The 25578-nt window shown below is 44.2% G+C and overlaps 2 protein-coding genes across 4 annotated transcripts in view; both read right to left on the bottom strand.

The window, feature by feature from the left end:
• The window catches only part of nvl (nuclear VCP like), a 31934-nt gene extending 25679 nt beyond the window's left edge, over positions 1 to 6255 (bottom strand). For 2 of the 3 annotated variants that reach the window (XR_008811298.1, XM_056292469.1), the window contains exons 1-10: positions 6137 to 6255; positions 5868 to 5945; positions 4911 to 4981; positions 4750 to 4802; positions 4510 to 4600; positions 4234 to 4294; positions 3897 to 4151; positions 2476 to 2611; positions 2249 to 2325; positions 1871 to 2005 (exon numbers count right to left, since the gene is read on the bottom strand). Coding sequence is in view for 2 of the 3 variants with exons in the window: in XM_056292469.1 (XP_056148444.1) it covers positions 1871 to 2005; positions 2249 to 2325; positions 2476 to 2611; positions 3897 to 4151; positions 4234 to 4294; positions 4510 to 4600; positions 4750 to 4802; positions 4911 to 4981; positions 5868 to 5927 (939 nt within the window). In the remaining variant the exon portion in view is untranslated. The remainder of the gene's footprint in view (positions 1 to 1870; positions 2006 to 2248; positions 2326 to 2475; positions 2612 to 3896; positions 4152 to 4233; positions 4295 to 4509; positions 4601 to 4749; positions 4803 to 4910; positions 4982 to 5867; positions 5946 to 6136) is intronic. The other variant, XM_056292470.1, reaches the window with a different exon arrangement.
• An 8934-nt stretch (positions 6256 to 15189) lies between these two features.
• Positions 15190 to 24880, bottom strand: LOC130123196 (uncharacterized). The gene is made up of 5 exons (XM_056292324.1): positions 24525 to 24880; positions 24272 to 24383; positions 21693 to 21795; positions 17026 to 17252; positions 15190 to 15776 (listed from the first exon to the last, which is right to left on the bottom strand). Exons 1-5 carry the CDS (start codon positions 24557 to 24559, stop codon positions 15594 to 15596), a joined length of 660 nt encoding a protein of 219 aa, XP_056148299.1. The 5' UTR covers positions 24560 to 24880; the 3' UTR covers positions 15190 to 15593.
• Between the last annotated feature and the right edge of the window lie 698 nt (positions 24881 to 25578).

Consider the following 25578-nt stretch of genomic DNA (forward strand, 5'->3'; position numbering starts at 1 on the left):
TGTGTGTGTGTGTGTGTGTATGTATGTATATATATAGTATGTGTATATACATGTATGTATATATATATATATATCCCGACTGAGGGACCAAATCTGAGGGATGCTTTCCAAGGAAAGATGTCTTTCACTCGACCGGGAATGAAGGGGCCTAATTCATCCATCGTTCCTACGTTCAAATTTGTTCTCGCACACCCGTGGGAAGTGTTAGCCCTGAAGTTCGTCTCGGAGACCAGCGTAGAACCTGGTAACCCCTGAATTCAGACACCAGCTGGCTCACGCTGACGTCTTTGCAAGCCTGGGCGATTACTCGATAGCGGGAAGGAACTACAAATACCCATCAGGCTTTGCTTCTGACTGGCAGACAAAACAATTCCATAGGTGTGTAAGAACAAATGTGTACATACGAACAATGGATGAATGAGGCCCAGTAGCGATATTAATATTGTGTCGATAAGCATATCTACAAATGTAATTTTCCTGAAACATTCACGTATTGCACCAGAAAACTAGCGGCGGAAAGTACTCAATTACAACTACTCTCGCTACGGTAGTTGAACAAATGTTTCCCTGTACCGGTACATTTTTGAGTATAATTACTCACAGCACTATCACTTTTACTTTGAGCTGGTTTATAGTAAAGCATTTTACTTTGATATCTTTATTCTAATAACCATTACAGAGTTAAAAAACAAACAGCTAAAAGAAGAATTCTTCCGAGTAAGTGTGAAGTGCTGCGGATACTGAGTGTTTTTGTAGATTTACGTACATGTGGTCTGTTCACACTGTGTGCTTGTTCAGGTGGATCCAGTGATACAGTAATATAGTAATACAGTGATATAGGCTATGTCAACCAAAGAATATCGTCCATTACTCTAGAGCTACAGCTGTTTGTTTTTACACATACAAGGAACAAAGGTAATCCACAAAGTGACTCATAACTTCAGTAATTTTAACTCTAGAAACTCATTTACTTTTACTTGATTAACTTTCTTGATCGATACATTTACTTATACTTGAGTAAACGTTAAAGTCACGATACTTTTCAACACTGTTTTTCTTTTAATTACCCCTTTTTCTCCCCAACTGTACCTGGCCAATTACCCCACTCTTCCGAGCCGTCCCGGTCTCTGCTCCACCCGCTCTGCTGACCCGGGGAGGGCTGCAGACTACCACATGCCTCCTCCCATACATGTGGAGTCACCAGCCGCTTCTTTTCACCTGACAGTGAGGAGTTTCACCAGGGGGACGTAGCGCGTGGTAGGATCACGCAACCCCCCCCCCCCCAACAGGCGCCCCAGCCGACCAGAGGAGGCGCTAGTGCAGCGACCAGGACACACACCCACATCCGGCTTCCCACCCGCAGACACGGCCAATTGCGTCTGTAGGGACGCCCGACCAAGCCGGGGGTAACATGGGGATTCGAACCAGCGAGCCTCGTGCTGGTAGGTAACGGAATTAACCGCTACACTACCTGGATGCTCCTCAATACTTTTTAAGTACTGAAATTTTAAGTACAGTACTTTTTAAAGTCACAGCACTTTTATGCCCCGTTTCCTCTACATGGTACCGGCTCAACTCGCCTCGACTTTTCCTTTTCCATGACTGGAAAGTACCGGCATGTTGGTAACTGGTACCACTTTTCTGGTACCACCTTTGTCGAGGTTCCAAAAAAACTGGAGCGGGTACCAAAATCAGTGCAGACCAGCTACACCGAGGGGTACTGTTACAGTGACACTGCGAGTCGAGTCAAGTCGAGTCGAGCCAGTACCACGTAGTGGAAAAGGGGCGTTACATGGGAAGGAATTCTCAGTACTCTTTCCCCCTCTGGAACCTGTTTTGCATTTTACTTAAGTCTACATTCCCCACTCACCCCAGCCACAGCCTGGGCCAGCAGGGTCTTGCCACAGCCAGGGGGTCCATGGAGGAGAAAGCCCCTTGGAGGGACCACTCCAAGCTGCTGGTACACCTCTGGGTGCCGCATATGGATCAGAAGCTTACACAACTCCTGTAACGAGACATCAACAGCGGGTGGAAACAGTGTTACGCTGTGGTAACAGAATCAGTTCATCTGGACACAACGTTTACTGAGAAACGTTTCATCATCAGCTAAGTGACGTTTCTCTCTGATGAACAGATTCAACCGTCTGTGATTTTCGTACCTGGATTATTGAGCATGCATCAAGACATATTATATCCTAGGGCAGACAGTCATATGTTGTTGTGTTGATCAGAGAAGCAAAGTGCTTACAGTCAGTGTCTCCTCGTGACCGCCCACGTCTTCAAACTTAACTGGTGAGTACTGCAGTTCGGCTGCTTGCTGTTTCGCTGAGAAATCATACACACAGGTGAAATGGCCGACTGAAACAAACGAGTCACGAGTGCACAATTCTGGACCATCTCAAAAGAGACTATGTGGTGCGCTGTCTTTCGTGACATCTTTTACGGTAAGAGTGGTTGTGGTGGACAAAGCCACACCTTTCTTATTCACCAAACTGGGCACGGTGTCTTTCTCAGTTCTGCTGGTACGCTGCTGTTTGCGTTTTGACGTTTTCCCCTTCCCTTTCTTCGGCATCTTCTCCGGCTCCAGCATTGAAACGTCAGAGAGCTTCTGCTGGTGGCAACATAAACATGAGTTAGTATTTAGTTTGAACTTGTTAGTGGTACATTCAATATAACATACAACTTTTATCAATTAACTTTTAGCATTTCAATCTGGCTGCCTCATAATAATTAAATATACTACAGAAACTGGGTTTAGTACTAACTTGTGATCCCTAGGGTCAGATTAAAAGGTGGCGAACCACCTTTCCAGAGGAAATGAACCATTTCCTCTGACAAAGTCCCTTCATTCTCTCCATCCATTCAACAGAACAACTGTGACTTCCTTTTCCCGAAAAGTTCTGGGAACCAGGCCCTAATAATAGCTTAAAACAGCAGCCCCCTTCACACGTTTTCTGCTAACAATGACCACATGGTTCCTTAGAGGAAGCCAGTCAGGGCCTTCGGAAAATCCAAGACACTGACATAGAATCTATCAAAATCCATTTGACCCTTAATTATCCCTGACTGGAGGAAATAGTGGGTCTATTATATGCATTTTGGGTAGAAACCACATTTTTTACTTGAATCTAAGGGGTCAACCCCCTTGCCACTTGCCAGCATTTTTGCAAAGGCTTTTCAGAGGTGCTGAACAGAAACTCTATGAACCTTACAATCAGAAACCATCCTCAGGCCCCCTTATGCAAAGGTAAGGGGCACTAACCCTGTCAAGCCATCCACAGGCACTGTTCCTGAAATCCACCAAATCTGAGGGACTGTGTAGGCCACTATACCAAACTGATATCCAGGCCCATTTCCATCAGCACTTAACTCTGCAAGTAGAGTTGTTGAATTGGTAGTTGAAATCATCTCCATGTGTTGTCCCATAAAAGATAAGAACAGCACCATAGGTGGAAATCACTGCACCTGACTGATCCCACCATAGCATCGTAGACAAATGCTGAGTAGAGGAGAGACCATCCACCAACACAGAGTTTGTTTCACCAAATTAATTTCCTGAACACTGCTTGTGAAAAAATGTACTGTTTACAGCTAGCTATAGCCATTAGATAACACAGCAATTTCTAACAGTGGCCCTCTGAACACCGGGTACAACTTGTTTTCTCATCTGACAGATATGCAGCCATCTTGTCAGGGAGTTTTAGACCTGGCACAAGGTAAACATAATTAACTACTTGGTAGAACAGAAACCCTGGTGTACTTGGGGTCCCCTAGTTGCCAATGACTGACCTTATGGTAACACTGTCAATTTCAACATATCGTCATCTTAATAGCAACATGAACACAATCAACAGCTTATTATATCAAGTATGAAGGAATCCTCTACAGTGAGATACATTTGTTGCAGGACTTGATTCCTCATCTTCACACAGGTCAATGAGGACGTTTGTGCGCTCAGGGCCTCTTCCCTTGTCGATAAACCAACCCCCTGAGAAGACCTGGGTTGCTGAGCTGGCCTGTGCGTGGTGAGGGTGGGATGTGACAGCAGGACTGCTCCCTGCAGGCTGCTCCCCACTGGGTGAGGAGGTGGTACCATCAGGGTTGCCCTTCAGGTACAAGGACATCAAGGAGTTGTTCATGTGGTTTGAGGGCTGCGCAAGAAGAAGCCAGTTTAATGGTCACCATAAACTATCACGCACCATAAACCATCCAAGCGTGCCACTTGTTCGTTACCATGTTCTCAATGATGTCCTCATCAGAGTCAGAGGAGTCTTCTGAAGTACTGCTGCCACCCCTAATGAAAGACAGACAGACAGACAGACAGACAGACATATCAACATTCTGCATATTGCAAAAGATATTCCACATGCAACAGAAAACAACAGCACACCGAATACTTTAGAACAACAAAAAGAACTGTTAATTAGATAGGATGTGATGTGACGGAAACATTTTCCTGATCTGCATCAGGGAAACAAGGTATATGTTGAGCAGCAGAGTGTTCCTTACCCAGTGTCATCATGGCTCTGTTTGGCTCTCTTAGCCAAGTGGTTGCTCTCCAGTTCATTCAGCCCAGACTCTTTTGCAATCGCTCCATATACTAAGAGGAAGACGTGGTAGAGAATTAGCAAACAGCAAATGAACAGCAGCTGCAGGCTTAGCTGACACAGCGTAACCCGTCATATTGAAAAGTAAATGTGAACAAGACTAATGTTACGCAAACAAATGACCCATCCCACTCAGACCTACCTTTCTCTACCTGAATCCTGAAGGCTGTCTTGTTGCGCCTCCCATAATCCATTCTAAAATTGCAACACAAACCTTATTGTTCCACCTCAATTAATATCAAATGCTACTTAACATCAAAAGAAGACGGTGTAGGGGCTTTAGGATCTGCACAATGGACTGACCTGTACAATCTCTGAAGTTCTACGGCCATAGCTGCAGTATCGATATAAGCACAACTGCTGGACCTCAGATACTGAAAAGAGAATTTCATGATGAAACTGTGTCCTCATAAGTGTGTTAGAAGCTTATTATAACCTCACCACAAACCCGAGCATTTCTGTGTCGGCACCTGCCTCCAATGATATGAGAGTGCAATGAGATCCACTCTGGAAAATATGTAGTTTCTATATCATATATGAAAAAGCTGTCTTCCCCTGTGGTGTGTGTGACCTGCTGTCAACTTGTCAGTCAGAGGTCTACTGCAAAAAAATAGACACGCCTACACTTCTTCAGAGTACAACCAAATGAGGTGAAACCGATGGGACTCGTCGAATAAATTCAAGTTTCATTTTATCCAGCAGATGTTGCTGTGATTTCTAATTTGCTAAAGCAGTGTCTCAAATATTATTGTGGTTTTCAATGAATTGATTTTATTATTATTTTGTACGGCGTCTAATTGGGTATTTTAAGTGAAACACAGCGGTTTTAGCGTTGTTACTGTCCTTTCCAACAGCTCAGCTGCGGGGCGGTTTGGAGACGAAGCAAGAGAGGGAAGATGGAGATGGTTTGGACATGTGTGGAGGAGAGATGCTGGGTATACTGGGAGAAGGATGCTGAATATGGAGCTGCCAGGGAAGAGGGGAAGAGGAAGGCCAAAGAGGAGGTTTATGGATGTGGTGAGGGAGGACATGCAGGTGGCTGGTGTGACAGAGGAAGATGCAGAGGACAGGAAGAGATGGAAACGGAAGATGCGCTGTGGCGCCCCCTAACGGCAGCAGCCGGAAGTAGTAGTAGTAGTAGTAGCCTGTCCTTTTCAACTGTTTGAATTGTAAGTAAAACATTTTCAGTTTCCTGAGATATTAAATCGCTTGTTGACCTGAGAATGACCCCAATACAAAAGCTATTTCCCCCTCTCTCACCTCTTCCACCCTTCGTTTCAGCCGACTGTCCAGCCACCCAGCACCGCTTGTATTTTTCATTTTTCCGGTACTTGTCACCTGTTAATGTAAGGCAGAAGTTTTGGATAAATGATATGAGTTTCTTCTCTGAGCCAGACTCTCCGCTGTCACGCACACGGCAGTTCAGGGGGTTCATTCATAACTGATCTCAGACTCTCGGGTTAAAGAAGACCGAGCTATTAAAACATAACGCAGCGGAGCGGATCACCGCCAACCCCTCGGGGACGGACCTTGACGTGTGTGTCCGCATGTCCGTGAATCAACCCGGTTGCCGTTTCCCTCCAAGTGCCCGCACGAAGTACAGCTTCACCACACACGCTCGCACCAAAACACCGAAACACGCGCTTCCGGAGACACGGCTCACCGGAAGAACAACCGCCGTATCCGGGTTAGGCTTTTCAAAGTAAAAGCGCAACCGCCGCCGTTCACGGGCGCTCGGCAGAAGTCGAGCGTGTGCTGCTGCTCTCGAGATCATGTCTCGTGGTGGTTCGCCTGTCCTAAAGCACGTGCCGAAGAGAGGGGTTTACAGCAGGTGACAGGAAGTTGAATCGGTTCATCCGGACACTGACAGATACCGTTCACCACTCATCTTATAAGCGACCTCCTCAGTCAAACTGACCGCTTCTTCTTCTTCCCTCGGTTTACTGGCGGATCGCATGAAAAGGTGCATACCGCCACCTACTGCACAAGAGTCGTAACATCATGTCATTTTACCCTGTTTCCTAAACTGACTGCAGGTGTCCCCCCCCCTTATAAACAACACCCCCGCACGACGACCGAAACCAACGACCCGTTTCACGTGCAAACATGGGCGTGGCCATTCACTGATATGCAAATGTGGGCGTGGCCATACAGTAATAATCAAACATGGGCGTGGTCATACAATATTATGCGGATATGGGCGTGGCCATTCAATGATATGCAAAATGTAGGAGTGGCCATTCACTAATATGCAAATGTATGCGTGACCATTCACTAATATGCAAATGTGGGCGTGACCATTCACTAGGGTTTCTCTCTCGCTTAAGTTTTCAAAAGGATATAAACAGAACAGTACAACGACACAAAACAGAACACAGTAAAACATACAAACAGATAAAAATTAATCAAAAAATAAATAGTAAATAGCTGTCTGGAAATATTTCAATATTCAAACAAATATTTTAATCATGCATTCATTTAGTCACTTTCATTTCCCATGCAAATGTTCCACATGTCCCAGTTCTTTTTAAATACATTCTCTTGGACTCTCAAAATGTACGTCAACAAAAATGTCTTGGGGCAATTCCCATCCACTGTCCCTGGTTTGGAGAGTCAGCATTAAGCCCTTTGCTGGGAACGGCTTTCCTCCTTGCTGCAAGTAACACTTGAGTCAAGCAGAGATCTTCTCTCATCGCAACACCAGCAGTGTTACCCAGATGCACCACAGGGCAGGTGTTCGGGATTTCACATCCCAAAAATATTGTTGACGCCTACGTTTACGCCCTGCCAGTATAACCTTGTGTCTGTGCATTTCCAGAAAACATGTGAGTGGTCAGCCTCCACGCTGCCACACAGCCTCCACGCTGCCACACAGCCTCCACGCTGCCACACAGCCTCCACGCTGCCACACAGCCTCCAGCACTGTGGCTGTGCAGCAAGCTGCCTGCTTTTTATTTTGGGGGTCACGAACAAGCGAGTGAGATTCTCCCAGCAGAATCCCCTCCACATTTGTGAGTGTGTGGATGTACACGGCGTCGCACACATTTGGTACCATGCTTCCTCTGTCATCTGAATCATTAACGCTGCTTCCCATTTTACTGTTATGTAGAGTGTTGAGACCCCCCCAACCTTGGTACAAAGCAGGGATGACCCTAAGCCCCTTCTGTTAGTATGCATCCACAATCACCCCCATCACATTATTTGAAGGGTCATCTGGTTCCCACCGGATCCGCTTTGTAAAGTGGTCTCTTAACCGCATGTGTCTAAAAAAATATCTGTTTTCGAGACCATATTTTGCCTTTAAATCTTGCAAGCTCGCAAATTCACCATTTTCTAGAACTGTACACATTGCCGTGATGTCTTTTTGTGCCCCTTCTTTGACTATTGGCTCATACACCCTGGCTTACACCTTGAGTCATATGCGAACCACCTCGGTGTGCGAACCCCTCCCTGTAATTCATGTTCTTCTACTATAACATTCATATTTCTAGTGTAAATGCCACTATCGGATCCATAACACGTTTCATTGCCCCCACTAAATATCTGTCTCCCACCAACTTCTAGGTCTGGTGACCCTGTATCTCCCCTTCCACTTCTTTCCATCGAGTCATAGTCAGGTCTACACCAACAGGTCAGAGGTCTGAGCCGGGCTGCATAAAAATATCCCCTGAGATTTGGTAAGGCCATTCCCCCCTTACGTTTAGGCAGAGGGAGTGTCGAAGGTTCTAGTCTTGGCTTTTTGCTGCTCCAAATGAATCTAGGGATCATCTCATCCCAGCCTATGGATTTGTTTGGAGGAACACTAATTGGGAGAGACTGGAATAATACAGTGGTGTAGGTAGGATGATCATTTGAACCGCTTGTACTGAAGCACTGGAGTGTAAAGGGAGGGTAGACCACCTTTCGACGTCCGTTTGGACGTTTTCGTCAATGTTGATGTAATCGGTTTCAAACGTGTTGGGAAGTGTTTTGGCCATAGTTCCACCAGGATACGTCCTTGCTTCAGAGTTGCCTTTCAGATTGTACGCGTCTCTAAACCAAAAAACATCCGATGGTATCAAAAGTGTGACCACACATCGCTCAAAGCGTAGGTCGTCAAAATCAAAATGGTCTACTAATGAAACGAGGTGGCTAATTCCAGTTAATATTCATCTACTGGTAGCTCTAAAGTTCTGTGTACTACTGACCCCTTCCACAAGAGGCCTAAATGTGGTTTCATGAATATCAGACCACTGTCTGCCAAAGCCCTACTAATAAATGATGCAGTTTTGATGTGACTGGGTCATGTGAAACATGGCTGAAGCCACCAAATGTTTTCCTTCCCTTCCCTTAAATGAAGCCCCCCCCACCCCCCTGACTATACGTACGCCCACGTAGCTCGGGCAAATAAACAAGGTGGGGGTGTTGCCTTAACGTATAAATCTATTTTCAGTCTGACTGAAGGCTCTGGTTCCGGGCCCATCTCCCTCAGCCACGAATAGACTCGGCCCGGTCCAGATTGCGATCCTCTATCGGCCTCCTGGCTCTTACTCGCTACCTCCTGAAGGACGTGTCTCGGGTCTCGTCGCTCGCTCTGAGGAGACTCCAGTTCTCGGGGAGTTTGATATTCATGTGAATAAGGACTGCTGAGTAAAGCCTCTCTGGCGCTTGTGATACTGTTGGGCTCGCTCAGTTTGTTCAGGAGTCGACTCGCTGCAGGGTAAGACCCGCGGCTTGGTTTATGTAAAGGGACATCTGTCCCCGATCTGCCTGTCCTGCCCGCCACACCTGCCGTGCCGGATCATGTTCTCACCAAAGGTTGTTCCTTATCCCAAGCCAGGGTCTAAGGACAGGATGTTGTGTTGCTGTCAAGCCCCTGGAGGCACATCTGGACTATACAAATAAAACTGACTTGTTCGGCATCCCTTGGCTCATTCAACATCTGTCTATGAAGGCCACACCCGTATCCGTTTCCTCGGTGTTCTGCTATTTCGAAAATAGTCAACCCCCCCCCTCCCATTATATCTCTTACACATTTACTTCAATCTCCACCAAACTGGGCACAGCGTATCCGGACTGCCCTTAACAACAGCAATTCACCTGTTTTAGTATTCGCCACCGTTTTTATATAATTGGCTTTCAGATGTTGTAAGCAACGCCTAAAAACTGAAATGATTACCTCACGTGAATGTGTCTGTGCATAGGAATGTAGACAGACAGCTTGACCCACTTTCACCTGACCAGTTAGTACATAGAAGTTACTGAACTTTTCTTAGATGGATTTTTAGAATATATATATGTACACTACCGTTCAAAAGTTTGGGATCACCCAAACAATTTTGTGTTTTCCATGAAAAGTCACACTTATTCACCACCATATGTTGTGAAATGAATAGAAAATAGAGTCAAGACATTGACAAGGTTAGAAATAATGATTTGTATTTGAAATAAGATTTTTTTTACATCAAACTTTGCTTTCGTCAAAGAATCCTCCATTTGCAGCAATTACAGCATTGCAGACCTTTGGCATTCTAGCTGTTAATTTGTTGAGGTAATCTGGAGAAATTGCACCCCACGCTTCCAGAAGCAGCTCCCACAAGTTGGATTGGTTGGATGGGCACTTCTTTGAGCAGATTGAGTTTCTGGAGCATCACATTTGTGGGGTCAATTAAACGCTCAAAATGGCCAGAAAAAGAGAACTTTCATCTGAAACTCGACAGTCTATTCTTGTTCTTAGAAATGAAGGCTATTCCATGCGAGAAATTGCTAAGAAATTGAAGATTTCCTACACCGGTGTGTACTACTCCCTTCAGAGGACAGCACAAACAGGCTCTAACCAGAGTAGAAAAAGAAGTGGGAGGCCGCGTTGCACAACTGAGCAAGAAGATAAGTACATTAGAGTCTCTAGTTTGAGAAACAGACGCCTCACAGGTCCCCAACTGGCATCTTCATTAAATAGTACCTGTTAGAGCCTGTTTGTGCTGTCCTCTGAAGGGAGTAGTACACACCGGTGTAGGAAATCTTCAATTTCTTAGCAATTTCTCGCATGGAATAGCCTTCATTTCTAAGAACAAGAATAGACTGTCGAGTTTCAGATGAAAGTTCTCTTTTTCTGGCCATTTTGAGCGTTTAATTGACCCCACAAATGTGATGCTCCAGAAACTCAATCTGCTCAAAGAAGTGCCCATCCAACCAATCCAACTTGTGGGAGCTGCTTCTGGAAGCGTGGGGTGCAATTTCTCCAGATTACCTCAACAAATTAACAGCTAGAATGCCAAAGGTCTGCAATGCTGTAATTGCTGCAAATGGAGGATTCTTTGACGAAAGCAAAGTTTGATGTAAAAAAAATCTTATTTCAAATACAAATCATTATTTCTAACCTTGTCAATGTCTTGACTCTATTTTCTATTCATTTCACAACATATGGTGGTGAATAAGTGTGACTTTTCATGGAAAACACAAAATTGTTTGGGTGATCCCAAACTTTTGAACGGTAGTGTATACCTCTAATACAATAACTCTAGTATAATATTACCTTATTATATACACCTGTAATATCATATATATATATATATATACTATTGATGAGGTGTGGAAAGCAGACAACTGACCGGACAACAGACTGAGAGACACTGCAGAGACCCAAGTGAGCCTCTGCAGACAGAGGCAGCTCATGGTGCAGAGATGTGAGGTTCAGATCAGCAGCCGGCCGGCTCTGAGGAGGTTTACGTCCCTGTGCTGGTTCTGGGGGGGGGGGGGGGGACCACCAGCCTCGTCCTGCAACAGCGTCAGTGTAGCCGGACTGTGGACGAGACTGTGAAGAGAACCGACTGTATCAGAAGAGACCCAGTCTGTCGACCAGTGTTCTGTACAGGTGTGATGGTACGCGAGGGCGTCAGGTTGGGGGTAATGATGTAATCTGGGGGGGGGGGGGTAGTGGGTGGCAGATGGAATAAAGTTCATTACCAGCACTTTCATGTCATATTTGATCTTGTGTTTAAAATGTGTGTTGTCAGCTGCAGCAGTCTGAGAACAGTGACTTCTGTGTTTCCATGTGTTTTGTGTTGATAACGTCACCCTATCACCAGCAGGACCGCGTAGTTGTAGTTACCAGAGGGCTCCAGCAGGGGGGAGTGTAGAGCTGTGTTAAATACATTATATCATACTTTAAAGACTCATTAAATACATAATGAAATACATTAAATATATTATGAAATACTTTAAAGGCTCATCCAGCTTGTGTATTTAACTACATTATGAAATACTTTAAAGACTCATTAAATACATAATGAAATACATTATGAAATACTTTAAAGACTCATCCAGCTTGTGTATTTAAATACATTATGAAATACTTTAAAGACTCATTAAATACATAATGAAATACATTAAATATATTATGAAATACTTTAAAGACTCATCCAGCTTGTGTATTTAAATACATTATGAAATACTTTAAAGACTCATCCAGCTTGTGTATTTAAATACATTATGAAATACTTTAAAGACTCATTAAATACATAATGAAATACATTAAATACATTATGAAATACTTTAGACTCATCCAGCTTGTGTATTTAAATACATTATGAAATACTTTAAAGACTCATTAAATACATAATGACATACATTAAATACATTATGAAATACTTTAAAGACTCATCCAGCTTGTGTATTTAAATACATTATGAAATACTTTAAAGACTCATCCAGCTTGTGTATTTAAATACATTATGAAATACTTTAAAGACTCATTAAATACATAATGAAATAAATTAAATACATTATGAAATACTTTAAAGACTCATCCAGCTTGTGTATTTAACTACATTATGAAATACTTTAAAGACTCATTAAATACATAATGAAATACATTATGAAATACTTTAGACTCATCCAGCTTGTGTATTTAACTACATTATGAAATACTTTAAAGACTCATTAAATACATAATGAAATACATTATGAAATACTTTAAAGACTCATCCAGCTTGTGTATTTAAATACATTATGAAATACTTTAAAGACTCATTAAATACATAATGAAATACATTAAATATATTATGAAATACTTTAAAGACTAATCCAGCTTGTGTATTTAACTACATTATGAAATACTTTAAAGACTCATTAAATACATAATGAAATACATTAAATACATTATGAAATACTTTAGACCCATCCAGCTTGTGTATTTAAATACATTATGAAATACTTTAAAGACTCATTAAATACATAATGAAATACATTATGAAATACTTTAAAGACTCATCCAGCTTGTGTATTTAACTACATTATGAAATACTTTAAAGACTCATTAAATACATAATGAAATACATTATGAAATACTTTAAAGACTCATCCAGCTTGTGTATTTAAATACATTATGAAATACTTTAAAGACTCATTAAATACATAATGAAATACATTAAATATATTATGAAATACTTTAAAGACTCATCCAGCTTGTGTATTTAACTACATTATGAAATACTTTAAAGACTCATTAAATACATAATGAAATACATTAAATACATTATGAAATACTTTAGACCCATCCAGCTTGTGTATTTAAATACATTATGAAATACTTTAAAGACTCATTAAATACATAATGAAATACATTATGAAATACTTTGAAGACTCATCCAGCTTGTGTATTTAAATACATTATGAAATACTTTAAAGACTCATTAAATACATTATGAAATACTTTAAAGACTCATCCAGCTTGTGTATTTAACTACATTATGAAATACTTCAGAGACTGGCTGGGCTTGTGTATTTCACTATACAGGCGTAACTTATGGGGGGGGGGTCAGGGGGGGGACATGTCCCCCTCAATATTTAGAAGAGGTGAATTTGTCTCCCCCCCCCAAAATATATCATGAAGTATAATGTTAACTCCCTCGCCAAAAAAGGTAAAATAACAACACAGACAGTCCAACTACTTAAAATGTCCTTCATACTTGTTTTCCAACGATGTCCTACACCCCTATGCTTGGACCATACCATTTTAACCTTGCCACTGGGCTTGCCGACCTCGATGCTGTCTCACGGTTGCCCCTGACAACCAGGAGAGCGGAGCATGAATGATGGTGTAAGCAAGTGTAAGTAACGTAGCTAGCCAGCTTGCTTGTCTAGCCCAGTACACCACCCTTTCTTACCTTTGGGGTTTCCCCAGTTAGAGTTTCTTACGTATTTCCGGATGAATTATAGCCTTATCTAGTTTATAACTTGTGTTTGGGGTTATCAGTTCAGACCCCCTCACGAACTAGCTAGCTAGCTAGCTAGCGCTTGCTAACAGTAGCCCCTAGACGTTTATGTTAGCTTAAATGAACTTGAACTGATCATTTCGGGCACATGAGATAACATAATAGGTACATCTACAAACTATAGTCACTATAGGCTAGCCTATCTGAAAGCTGTTTTTCTTTTACATAAATAAAACATTTCCACAATAAATTGATGTAGAAAAAGAGCAAATTGGTGAATGCAAATTCACCAGAATGCAGGAAATTAAATGTGTGATGCTCAAAATTTCCAGGGGGAGGACCCCCTGACCCCCCCGCTAAATGTGTCCCCCCCCAATGTTCAAGTGAAACTTACGCCCCTGTTTAAGTACATTATGAAATACTTCAGAGACTCTCTGGGCTTGTGAATTTTGCAGTATTTGCCTGATGCCCGGCTGGCTGGCTCCTCTTCAGCCAGCCGGGCTGAGCAGCAGAGTTTCAACATGTGCGACACTGCAGTAGTTTGTGTACTCAGGATATCTTAGTGTGGCTTTCCCAGCCATGACTTTATACTTGTGTACTCTCAGTGTGTACTCTCAGTGTGTACTGCTTCTACTCCTCCTTGGGAGTTGGCGGGAGAGAGCAGCCAGGATACTCAACACAGCACCACGTCCTGTTACACAACCCACAGATACCTGCAGCCCTCGTGTGTACTTGCTCATTAGTCCACAACAAAGGGAATCATCTGCCTAAACGTCTCACTGGTGACTCATCAGTTTAAACAGGAGTACTTTTAACTGGCCTTTAACTAGACTGGGTACAAGTACTTTCCACCACGGGCCCACAAACACACACACGTGACCTGGGTTTAATAGTTTCGCCTACGAATTAAAGCCGACGTCAGCGTGTAAAAAAGAAAAAGATGGAATTTTATTTTCATCTCTCAACTTACAGGGCAGAGCAAAATAAAGTCGACATATAAAAGAAACGAAACCTAAACCGTGAACTCACTCATATTAAGAGCAGCTCTGGAGTACTTGCATGTTTCCCCTCTCGGAGAATGGTCCCAGATTCTGGTCCCAGATTCTGGTCCCAGATTCTGCTGCTTCTTGTCATCCATTCCAAACAAGACCAAAGCGGTTCTGAGGACCAATCACCCCGCTCTTCCGAGCCGTCCCGGTCTCTGCTCCGCCCCCCCTGCCGATCCAGGGAGGGCTGCAGACTACCACATGCCTCCTCCCATACATGTGGAGTCACCAGCTGCTTCTTTTCACCTGACAGTGAGGAGTTTCACCAGGGGGATGTAGCGCGTGGGAGGACCCCGCTATTCCCCCCCAGTCCCACCTCCCCCCTGAACAGGTGCCCCGACCGACCAGAGGAGGCGCTAGTGCAGCGACCAGGACACATACCCACATCCGGCTTCCCACCCGCAGACAGGGCCAATTGTGTCTGTAGGGACGCCCGACCAAGGCGGAGGTAATGCGAGGATTCGAACCGGCGATCCCTGTGTTGGTAGGCAACGGAATAGACCGCTACACTACCCAGACCCCCCCCCACCCCCACCCCCAGCTCCTTCTTTTAGATTATTTCAGAGTGTCATATTAACAATTTCCTACCAGCTAACTGGAAACACATTTCCAGAGGGAACATACTGACCAACATGACAGTGTGTGTGTGTGTGTGTGTGTGTGTGTGTGTGTGTATGTGTGTGTGTGTATGTGTGTGTGTGTGTGTGTCTGTGTGTGTGTGGTGTCTCTTGACATATTGACACATGTCAGTTGTAAGTATTTTCAGACGTGGCGTTTGACATGGCTCCTGCAAACTGCCAGTGGATTCCTGGGTTCTGCGAGTGCAGAAAGTTCAGTCCTCTGGGCGTCCCGGAGGTGTACAGAGACCCGCCGCTCTGGTTGTAGACCAGGACCAGGACCTCATAGTTACAGGCCTGCAGCTTCTGCACCTGCAACGACCAAATGGGGCATTTATAAAGCTGCCACATTTAAGATAAAACACTTCCCTGTACATGCACTATGCAAAGTGAAGTAAATCCTCATGTTGAACACGGCTCAGACTTCTGATCACGAGGACACGGACGACAAATACTGTCTGTCCACCCTGGACAGTAAATATAAGAGGACGCAGTCACATAACAAACGGTGGACTGTCCACCCTGGACAGTAAATATAAGAGGACGTAGTCACATAACAAACGGTGGACTGTCCACCCTGGACAGTAAATATAAGAGGACGTAGTCACATAACAAACGGTGGACTGTCCACCCTGGACAGTAAATATAAGAGGACGTAGTCACATAACAAACGGTGGACTGTCCACCCTGGACAGTAAATATAAGAGGACGTAGTCACATAACAAACGGTGGACTGTCCACCCTGGAAAGTAAATATAAGAGGACGTAGTCACATAACAAACGGTGGACTGTCCACCCTGGACAGTAAATATAAGAGGACGTAGTCACATAACAAACAGTGGACTGTCCACCCTGGACAGTAAATATAAGAGGACGTAGTCACATAAACGGTGGACTGTCCACCCTGGACAGTAAATATAAGAGGATGTAGTCGCATAACAAACGGTGGACTGTCCACCCTGGACAGTAAATATAAGAGGACGTAGTCACATAACAAACGGTGGACTGTCCACCCTGAACAGTAAATATAAGAGGACGTAGTCACATAACAAACGTTGGACTGTCCACCCTGGACAGTAAATATAAGAGGACGTAGTCACATAACAAACGGTGGACTGTCCACCCTGGACAGTAAATATAAGAGGACGTAGTCACATAAACGGTGGACTGTCCACCCTGGACAGTAAATATAAGAGGACGTAGTCACATAACAAACGGTGGACTGTCCACCCTGGACAGTAAATATAAGAGGACGTAGTCACATAACAAACGGTGGACTGTCCACCCTGGACAGTAAATATAAGAGGACGTAGTCACATAACAAACGGTGGACTGTCCACCCTGGACAGTAAATATAAGAGGACGTAGTCACATAACAAACGGTGGACTGTCCACCCTGGACAGTAAATATAAGAGGACGTAGTCACATAACAAACGGTGGACTGTCCACCCTGGACAGTAAATATAAGAGGACGTAGTCGCATAACAAACGGTGGACTGTCCACCCTGGACAGTAAATATAAGAGGACGTAGTCACATAACAAACGGTGTCCTGCCCCACCTTGTCCTCCACACTGTGAATGAGCTGAGCCGCGGTTTCTTGCTGCTCGTCTCGGTGCTCGGCAGGAAAGTCCACCGTCGCACAGCTCAGCTTGTCCTGCTGAAGACACCTGTCCTGCTGAAGACACTTGTCCTGGCCCGGCTCGTTCTGTGGCCGCTGGGCCCCGATGGATTCCGCTTCCGCACAAACGTCTTGATCCTTCTCGCCCGCGCCACCGTCCGTTAAGTCTGGGGGGGTGGAGACGGTTGGAGGAGTTCAGCAGAAATCTGTTCCCTCATGTTACTCAGAGCTGCAGCGCAGACGACTGGCTGCTGCTGGCTGAGCAACGCCCCCTACTGACCTGAACACGGACGTTACTGAGCCCTTCTTCTGCCTGCACGTCACAGCTTAACTTCCTACTGTCAATGCAAATGTATGATACGATTACTATGTGGCAAATGTACTACCATTAGTACCTCATACAGTACTACTATGTATATTTACTTCCTACATTTGCACGTTTATGATTGTATTGTCACGTTATGTAAAGCACATCGTACGAAATGTGCTTTATAAATACAGCTTGACTAGAGTCGGCTACTACGATACAATTACTATGTAGTACTACTCTAAGATGCTATATAATTACTATGCAGTACTACTCTATGATGCTATGATATAATTACTATGCAGTACTACACTATGATGCTATGATATAATTAATATGAAGTGCTCTATGATGCTATGCTATAATTACCATGTAGTACTACTCTATGATGCTATGCTATAATTACCATGGAGTACTACTCTATGATGCTATGATATAATTACCATGCAGTACTACTCTATGATGCTATGATATAATTACTATGTAGTGCTCTGATGCTATATAATTACTATGCAGTACTACTCTATGATGCTATGATATAATTACTATGCAGTACTACTCTATGATGCTATGATATAATTACTATGCAGTACTACTCTATGATGCTATGATATAATTACTATGTAGTGCTCTATGATGCTATGATATAATTACTATGTAGTGCTCTATGATCCTATGATATAATTACCCTGTAGTACTACTCTATGATGCTATGATATAATTACTATGCAGTACTACTCTATGATGCTATGATATAATTACCATGTAGTACTACTCTATGATGCTATGATATAATTACTATGCAGTACTACTCTATGATGCTATGATATAATTACCATGTAGTACTACTCTATGATGCTATGATATAATTACTATGTAGTGCTCCGATGCTATGATATAATTACTATGTAGAACTACTCTATGATGCTATGATATAATTACCATGTAGTACTACTCTTTGATGCTATGATATAATTACTATGTAGTGCTCTATGATGCTGATATAATTACCATGTAGTACTACTCTATGATGCTATGATATAATTACCATGTAGTACTACTCTTTGATGCTATGATATAATTACCATGTAGTACTACTCTATGATGCTATGATATAATTACTATGCAGTACTACTCTATGATGCTATGATATAATTACCATGTAGTACTACTCTATGATGCTATGATATAATTACTATGCAGTACTACTCTATGATGCTATGATATAATTACTATGTAGTGCTCTATGATGCTATGATATAATTACCATGTAGTACTACTCTATGATGCCATGATATAATTACTATGCAGTACTACTCTATGATGCTATGATATAATTACTATGTAGTGCTCTATGATGCTATGATATAATTACCATGTAGTACTACTCTATGATGTCAGTTGGTAACACTCACATTTATCTTGTAACTGCTGACAGTCTTGTAAGTCGTTTTGGATAAACGTGTTTCCTAAACAAGTAAATGTCATGTTTTTGTCCAACTTACTGAGACCTATATCCTGCTACTGTCATTACTGTTTCACCACTCCACACCAGACCTATATCCTGCTACTGTCATTACTGTTTCATCACTCCACACCAGACCTATATCCTGCTACTGTCATTACTGTTTCACCACTCCACACCAGACCTATATCCTGCTACTGTCATTACTGTTTCACCACTCCACACCAGACCTATATCCTGCTACTGTCATTACTGTTTCATCACTCCACACCAGACCTATATCCTGCTACTGTCATTACTGTTTCACCACTCCACACCAGACCTATATCCTGCTACTGTCATTACTGTTTCACCACTCCACACCAGACCTATATCCTGCTACTGTCATTACTGTTTCACCACTCCACACCAGACCTATATCCTGCTACTGTCATTACTGTTTCACCACTCCACACCAGACCTATATCCTGCTACTGTCATTACTGTTTCATCACTCCACACCAGACCTATATCCTGCTACTGTCATTACTGTTTCACCACTCCACACCAGACCTATATCCTGCTACTGTCATTACTGTTTCACCACTCCACACCAGACCTATATCCTGCTACTGTCATTACTGTTTCACCACTCCACACCAGACCTATATCCTGCTACTGTCATTACTGTTTCACCACTCCACACCAGACCTATATCCTGCTACTGTCATTACTGTTTCACCACTCCACACCAGACCTATATCCTGCTACTGTCATTACTGTTTCACCACTCCACACCAGACCTATATCCTGCTACTGTCATTACTGTTTCACCACTCCACACCAGACCTATATCCTGCTACTGTCATTACTGTTTCACCACTCCACACCAGACCTATATCCTGCTACTGTCATTACTGTTTCACCACTCCACACCAGACCTATATCCTGCTACTGTCATTACTGTTTCACCACTCCACACCAGACCTATATCCTGCTACTGTCATTACTGTTTCACCACTCCACACCAGACCTATACCCTGCTACTGTCATTACTGTTTCACCACGCCACACCAGACCTATATCCTGCTACTGTCATTACTGTTTCACCACTCCACACCAGACCTATATCCTGCTACTGTCATTACTGTTTCACCACTCCACACCAGACCTATATCCTGCTACTGTCATTACTGTTTCACCACTCCACACCAGACCTATATCCTGCTACTGTCATTACTGTTTCATCACTCCACACCAGACCTATATCCTGCTACTGTCATTACTGTTTCACCACTCCACATCAGACCTATATCCTGCTACTGTCATTACTGTTTCACCAGTCCACACCAGACCTATATCCTGCTACTGTCATTACTGTTTCACCACTCCACACCAGACCTATATCCTGCTACTGTCATTACTGTTTCACCACTCCACACCAGACCTATATCCTGCTACTGTCATTACTGTTTCACCACTCCACACCAGACCTATATCCTGCTACTGTCATTACTGTTTCACCACTCCACACCAGACCTATATCCTGCTACTGTCATTACTGTTTCACCACTCCACACCAGACCTATATCCTGCTACTGTCATTACTGTTTCACCACTCCACACCAGACCTATATCCTGCTACTGTCATTACTGTTTCACCACTCCAAACCAGACCTATATCCTGCTACTGTCATTACTGTTTCACCACTCCAAACCAGACCTATATCCTGCTACTGTCATTACTGTTTCACCACTCCAAACCAGACCTATATCCTGCTACTGTCATTACTGTTTCATCACTCCACACCAGACCTATATCCTGCTACTGTCATTACTGTTTCACCACTCCACACCAGACCTATATCCTGCTACTGTCATTACTGTTTCACCACTCCACACCAGACCTATATCCTGCTACTGTCATTACTGTTTCACCACTCCACACCAGACCTATATCCTGCTACTGTCATTACTGTTTCACCACTCCACACCAGACCTATATCCTGCTACTGTCATTACTGTTTCACCACTCCACACCAGACCTATATCCTGCTACTGTCATTACTGTTTCACCACTCCACACCAGACCTATATCCTGCTACTGTCATTACTGTTTCACCACTCCACACCAGACCTATATCCTGCTACTGTCATTACTGTTTCACCACTCCACACCAGACACAGCCATTTAAAATGGAAGCGTCACCTTTACTGTTGTGCCAGGACCTGCCTAAGAAGAAGGGAAAAAAAAAAACACGGCTGAATCCTTTTTTTTTTTTTTTAAATCCGGCCGCTTACCCCACGTTTCTCCGGTCGCTGCTCCACTCCCCTCTGCTGATCGGGGAGGCCTGCAGACTACCACATGCCTCCTCCCATACATGTGGAGTCACCAGCCGCTTCTTTTCACCTGACGGTGAGGAGTTTCACCAGGGGGACGTAGCGCCTGGGAGGATCACGCTATTCACCCCAAATTCCCCCTCCCGAACAGGTGCCCCAACCGACCAGAGGAGGCGCTAGTGCAGCGACCAGGACACACCCACATCCGGCTTCCCACCCGCAGAGAAGGCCAATTGTGTCTGTAGGGACGCTAATGCAACTTGATTATGTCAGAGAAAGTTTCCATATTATTTCAATACAGGCACTCGAACACTGAATTTTAATACTCACCAATGATCTAACCCTGTTTCGACCAGGAGAATGACCCTCGCTATAATCTTGAGCAAATTTGATGAATTTCAGCACTTTTTGGCTCTGGTTTGTTGTCCATTTACAAGATTACACTAAATGACACAATTTCACTGATCAGCAACTGTTTGTTTTTTTTCTGAGTCACACATCATCAGCTGACAGTACCTTTAACAGCATGACTGGTCTGTTTTGTGGAAACACTCAACTGCTTCTTCTTGGTCAGTCCTCCTTTTGCCTTCCTTTTTCTGTTCCTGTTGTAAATCCAAACCTTCACCAGGAAAGACAAACCAAAGCACACGGAGCAATGAGAAGCGATGATCAGATGATGTAAACTAGCGCCCCGGCTCGCCAGAACGCTCTCTGCTCTCAGTCAACCAGTGTCGTAATTGTAGGACAAAATTCAGCAAATAAGGAAAAGAAAACACTTATCTCCACTACAAACCATTGGACTAATTTTCAAAAATCCAGAACTCATGAAAATAACTTTTTAACAATCTGAACTTTAGAACAGACTGCAACTACATTTGGTTTGATAACGTTATCCTTAATTTGTTCAATTTTGGTTGAGTTGGCATCGTTTTCACAACACAAATTCCAGAGCTCCATTCAAAAAGAACATGAACATGGACATGCAGGAAGTGCGCCCATGCAGGTCACCACAGGGTGTAGAACACGGTCACAGATTTTGGTGTAACACTGGCAAGATACTCCAGCGGTAGCGTGTTATTTTGGAGAAAGAAGGCTGATCAACAGTGTCATAATGCATATATAACATATATAAAACATTTAATTAATCCTAATGGATTTCAAGAACTGCAAGATTGATCCCGCCCCCTTCCAGCTGGTGGAGCAGACGTCGCTGCATAAGGTGTAGCATCAAAACACAAGTCTTACAGACCTCTAGGGAGAAATGAAAAATGCTATGTCCAAATAAGAGATTACGGATCCAACCCTCCCGGTGATGGCCTGGCGGCCTGTCCAGGGTGTCTCCCCGCCTGCCGCCCAATGGCTGCTGGGATAGGCTCCAGCATCCCCGCGACCCTGACAGCAGGATAAGCGGTTTGGATAATGGATGGATGGATAAACGTTGGATTATGTTCAGCTTTGTATTTTAATGTCTATTTCTTGCTCTTCCGCTTTCAACACGCAGGTTCCATCTTTTCCTTGTGTCGGACTTCACACCTTTCCTGTGTGGCACCACTGCATTTGGATACTTGGCGGAAATAATGGACACTGTCCACATCAATGAAAAGATGCCATATCGAGGAGCAATAGCAGAACACTAATACATGGTACGGCTGTTGCCAGAGGAACAGGGATGGAGCCGCTGTCAGCTCCCGTCCGGAGACTTAAAAGGGCAAGCCTCCCCATTCCAGCCCTCACCACCTTCTACAGGGCTACCACTGAAAGCACTCTAACCTACGGTCTCACCTCCTGGTTCGGTCACTGCAGCTGAACAGGATAGCGGAGACAGCTAGCAAGATCATTTGTGCCCCCCTCCCCTTCCTGCTGGAGAGTTACCATCGCCGCTGTGTTGGCAGAGCCTCCAGCATCACGAAGGATCTCCACCACCCTTCTCACAACCGGTTTCCCTCCTGCCGCCTGGGAAGAGGTGCAGGAGCATCTGTGCTTACACCCGGCAGAATGCTAAATAGCTTCTACCCACAAGCAGTCAGGATTATTAACAAACTGTGCCCCCCCCTCCACCCTCTAACCCCCCCCCCCCCATCAGTGCTGGTCACTGGCACTTGAATGGACCGTGTTGTTGTTTGTGCTTTTTAGTTTTGTTCTCTCTGTGTTTATCCAAAGGAATTGAATCAAGTGCAACTGGACTTGGTATATATCTGTGAAGACGTTTCGCCTCTCATCCAAGAGGCTTCCTCAGATCGTGCCTTTCTGACTAGACCAAGCTAGTCTGACTAGACCAAGCTAGTCTGACTGGCTGGTGATGAGACTCAGACCAGCCAGTCAGACTAGCTTGGTCCAGTCAGACCAGCTTGGTCCAGTCAGACTAGCTTGGTCCAGTCAGACTAGTTTGGTCCAGTCAGACCAGCTTGGTCCAGTCAGACTAACTTGGTCTAGTCAGACCAGCTTGGTCCAGTCAGACCAGCTTTGTCCAGTCAGACCAGCTGGGTCCAGTCAGACCAGCTTGGTCTAGTCAGACCAGCTTGGTCCAGTCAGACCAGCTTGGTCCAGTCAGACTAGCTTGGTCCAAGTCAGACTAGCTTGGTCTAGTCAGACCAGCTTGGTCCAGTCAGACTAGCTTGGTCTAGTCAGACCAGCTTGGTCCAGTCAGACTAGCTTGGTCCAGTCAGAAAGGCACCAACTGATGAAGCCTCTTGGATGAGAGGCGAAATGTCTTCTCGGATATATACCAAGTCCAGTCGCACTCGATTCAACTCCTTTGGATAACCACGACCTGGATGAACGAGAACATTCACAGACACTCTCTGCGTTTATGTTTTTAGTGGTATTGTTTTGGGGTGAGTATTTTTGGGGGTGTGTATTTATTGCCATCTTCTCTGTGGCACCGCTGGGGGCTGGAGAAACGAGGCATTTCGTTTTCGTTTATGTGCGCATGCGCACAATGAACTAAACCTTGACAACGGCATCACACAGACAGACAGTCAGTCCTGCCTGCCAGGGTCGCCTCGTCTGGGATCAACTCTACAGTCCGGGTCTGGGGGGGGGGGGGGGTGAGAGAGGAGGTCGTACACGGGACGGGAAAACAGAGCTTTGTGCACCTTTATCTGCTCGTCGACGAGGCCCGTGGCTGCCGCGACCTGTTGGACTTTGAGTTTGTTCGGCTCGGAGCTGTAGTTCCGCACTCCCTCCGCCCACATAGACTCAAGAACCCTGCAACACAACGGACACAGGCACAGCACTGACCCGCTAAGTCCGCAGCGGCGCACGCCACCGGGCGCTGCGCGGAGTATTCTGCTCGTAGTATTCTGCGCGTAGTATTCTGCTCGTAGTATTCTGCTCGGCTTCACTTACCTCAGAGTCTCCTGGCTGAGTGTGGACTTCGGCATTTCGTCAGTTGCGGCGCGGTCCGGCTCCTTACATCAACCCGTCGGCGGCTTGTTCGGTCTTATTTCGTATGACCTATTTTGCGACTTCTTCTTCTTCTTCTTCTGCTGCTGCTTCTTCTTGGTTTTTATTGGCGGTTGGCAGCCGGAATCTTGCGTTACCGCCACCTGCTGGACTGGAAGAGCGTTACAGTTCTGGTTTTTACGCCCGAAGTGATCCCACTCACGACAGTGTCCGGTCTCTAACGCGGCCCCGGCCCCGGCCCGTGCTGATGCAAATCCCTCCCGCAGTGCAGCATCTGGACCCTTTCCGGACCTTCTCCAGACACGCCCATGGAACAGAGTTGAAAGTGAGCTCAGTGCGCTACCCCAGTGCCGTCTTGTCCTTCTGTTTGGTTTGTTTTGTACTTTTGTTCACACGAAGATTAACGAGTCGCGCATTTTGATTTCCATGTAAGTTTAGTATGCCGGTGTTTCTCAACCGGGGGTCCGCGGACCCCTAGTGGTCCGTGGTGTAATTGCAAGGGGTCAGTGAAAATAAAATATATTTTAAAAAAAAGATCCTATGACATTTATAGAAATAGGATTATTTTACTCAAATGTGGCTGAGACCTTTATCTACCTAAACCAGTGTTTCTCAACCGGGGGTCCGCGGACCCCCTAGTGGTCCGTGGTGTAATTGCAAGGGGTCCGTGAAAATAAAATATCTTTAAAAAAAAGATCCTATGACATTTATAGAAATAGGATTATTTTACTCAAATGTGACTGAGACCTTTATCTACCTAAACTATAAAGGGTAACAGGACTTTTTTCTCTAATTACATGTGTTTCACAAGTGTGATTTATTGTATTTTAATAAGAGATCTCGCTCCCGTTTGCATTGTTAAAAGTTACTGCATAAAAATTCTGTTGTTACATATATCTGAAAGTTACTGAATACATATTCTGTTTTGTTACATATATCTGAAAGTTACTGAATACATATTCTGTGTTGTTACATATATCTGAAAGTTACTGAATAC

The sequence above is a fragment of the Lampris incognitus genome, chromosome 13 (assembly GCF_029633865.1).
Source record: "Lampris incognitus isolate fLamInc1 chromosome 13, fLamInc1.hap2, whole genome shotgun sequence".
Taxonomy (NCBI): domain Eukaryota; kingdom Metazoa; phylum Chordata; class Actinopteri; order Lampriformes; family Lampridae; genus Lampris; species Lampris incognitus.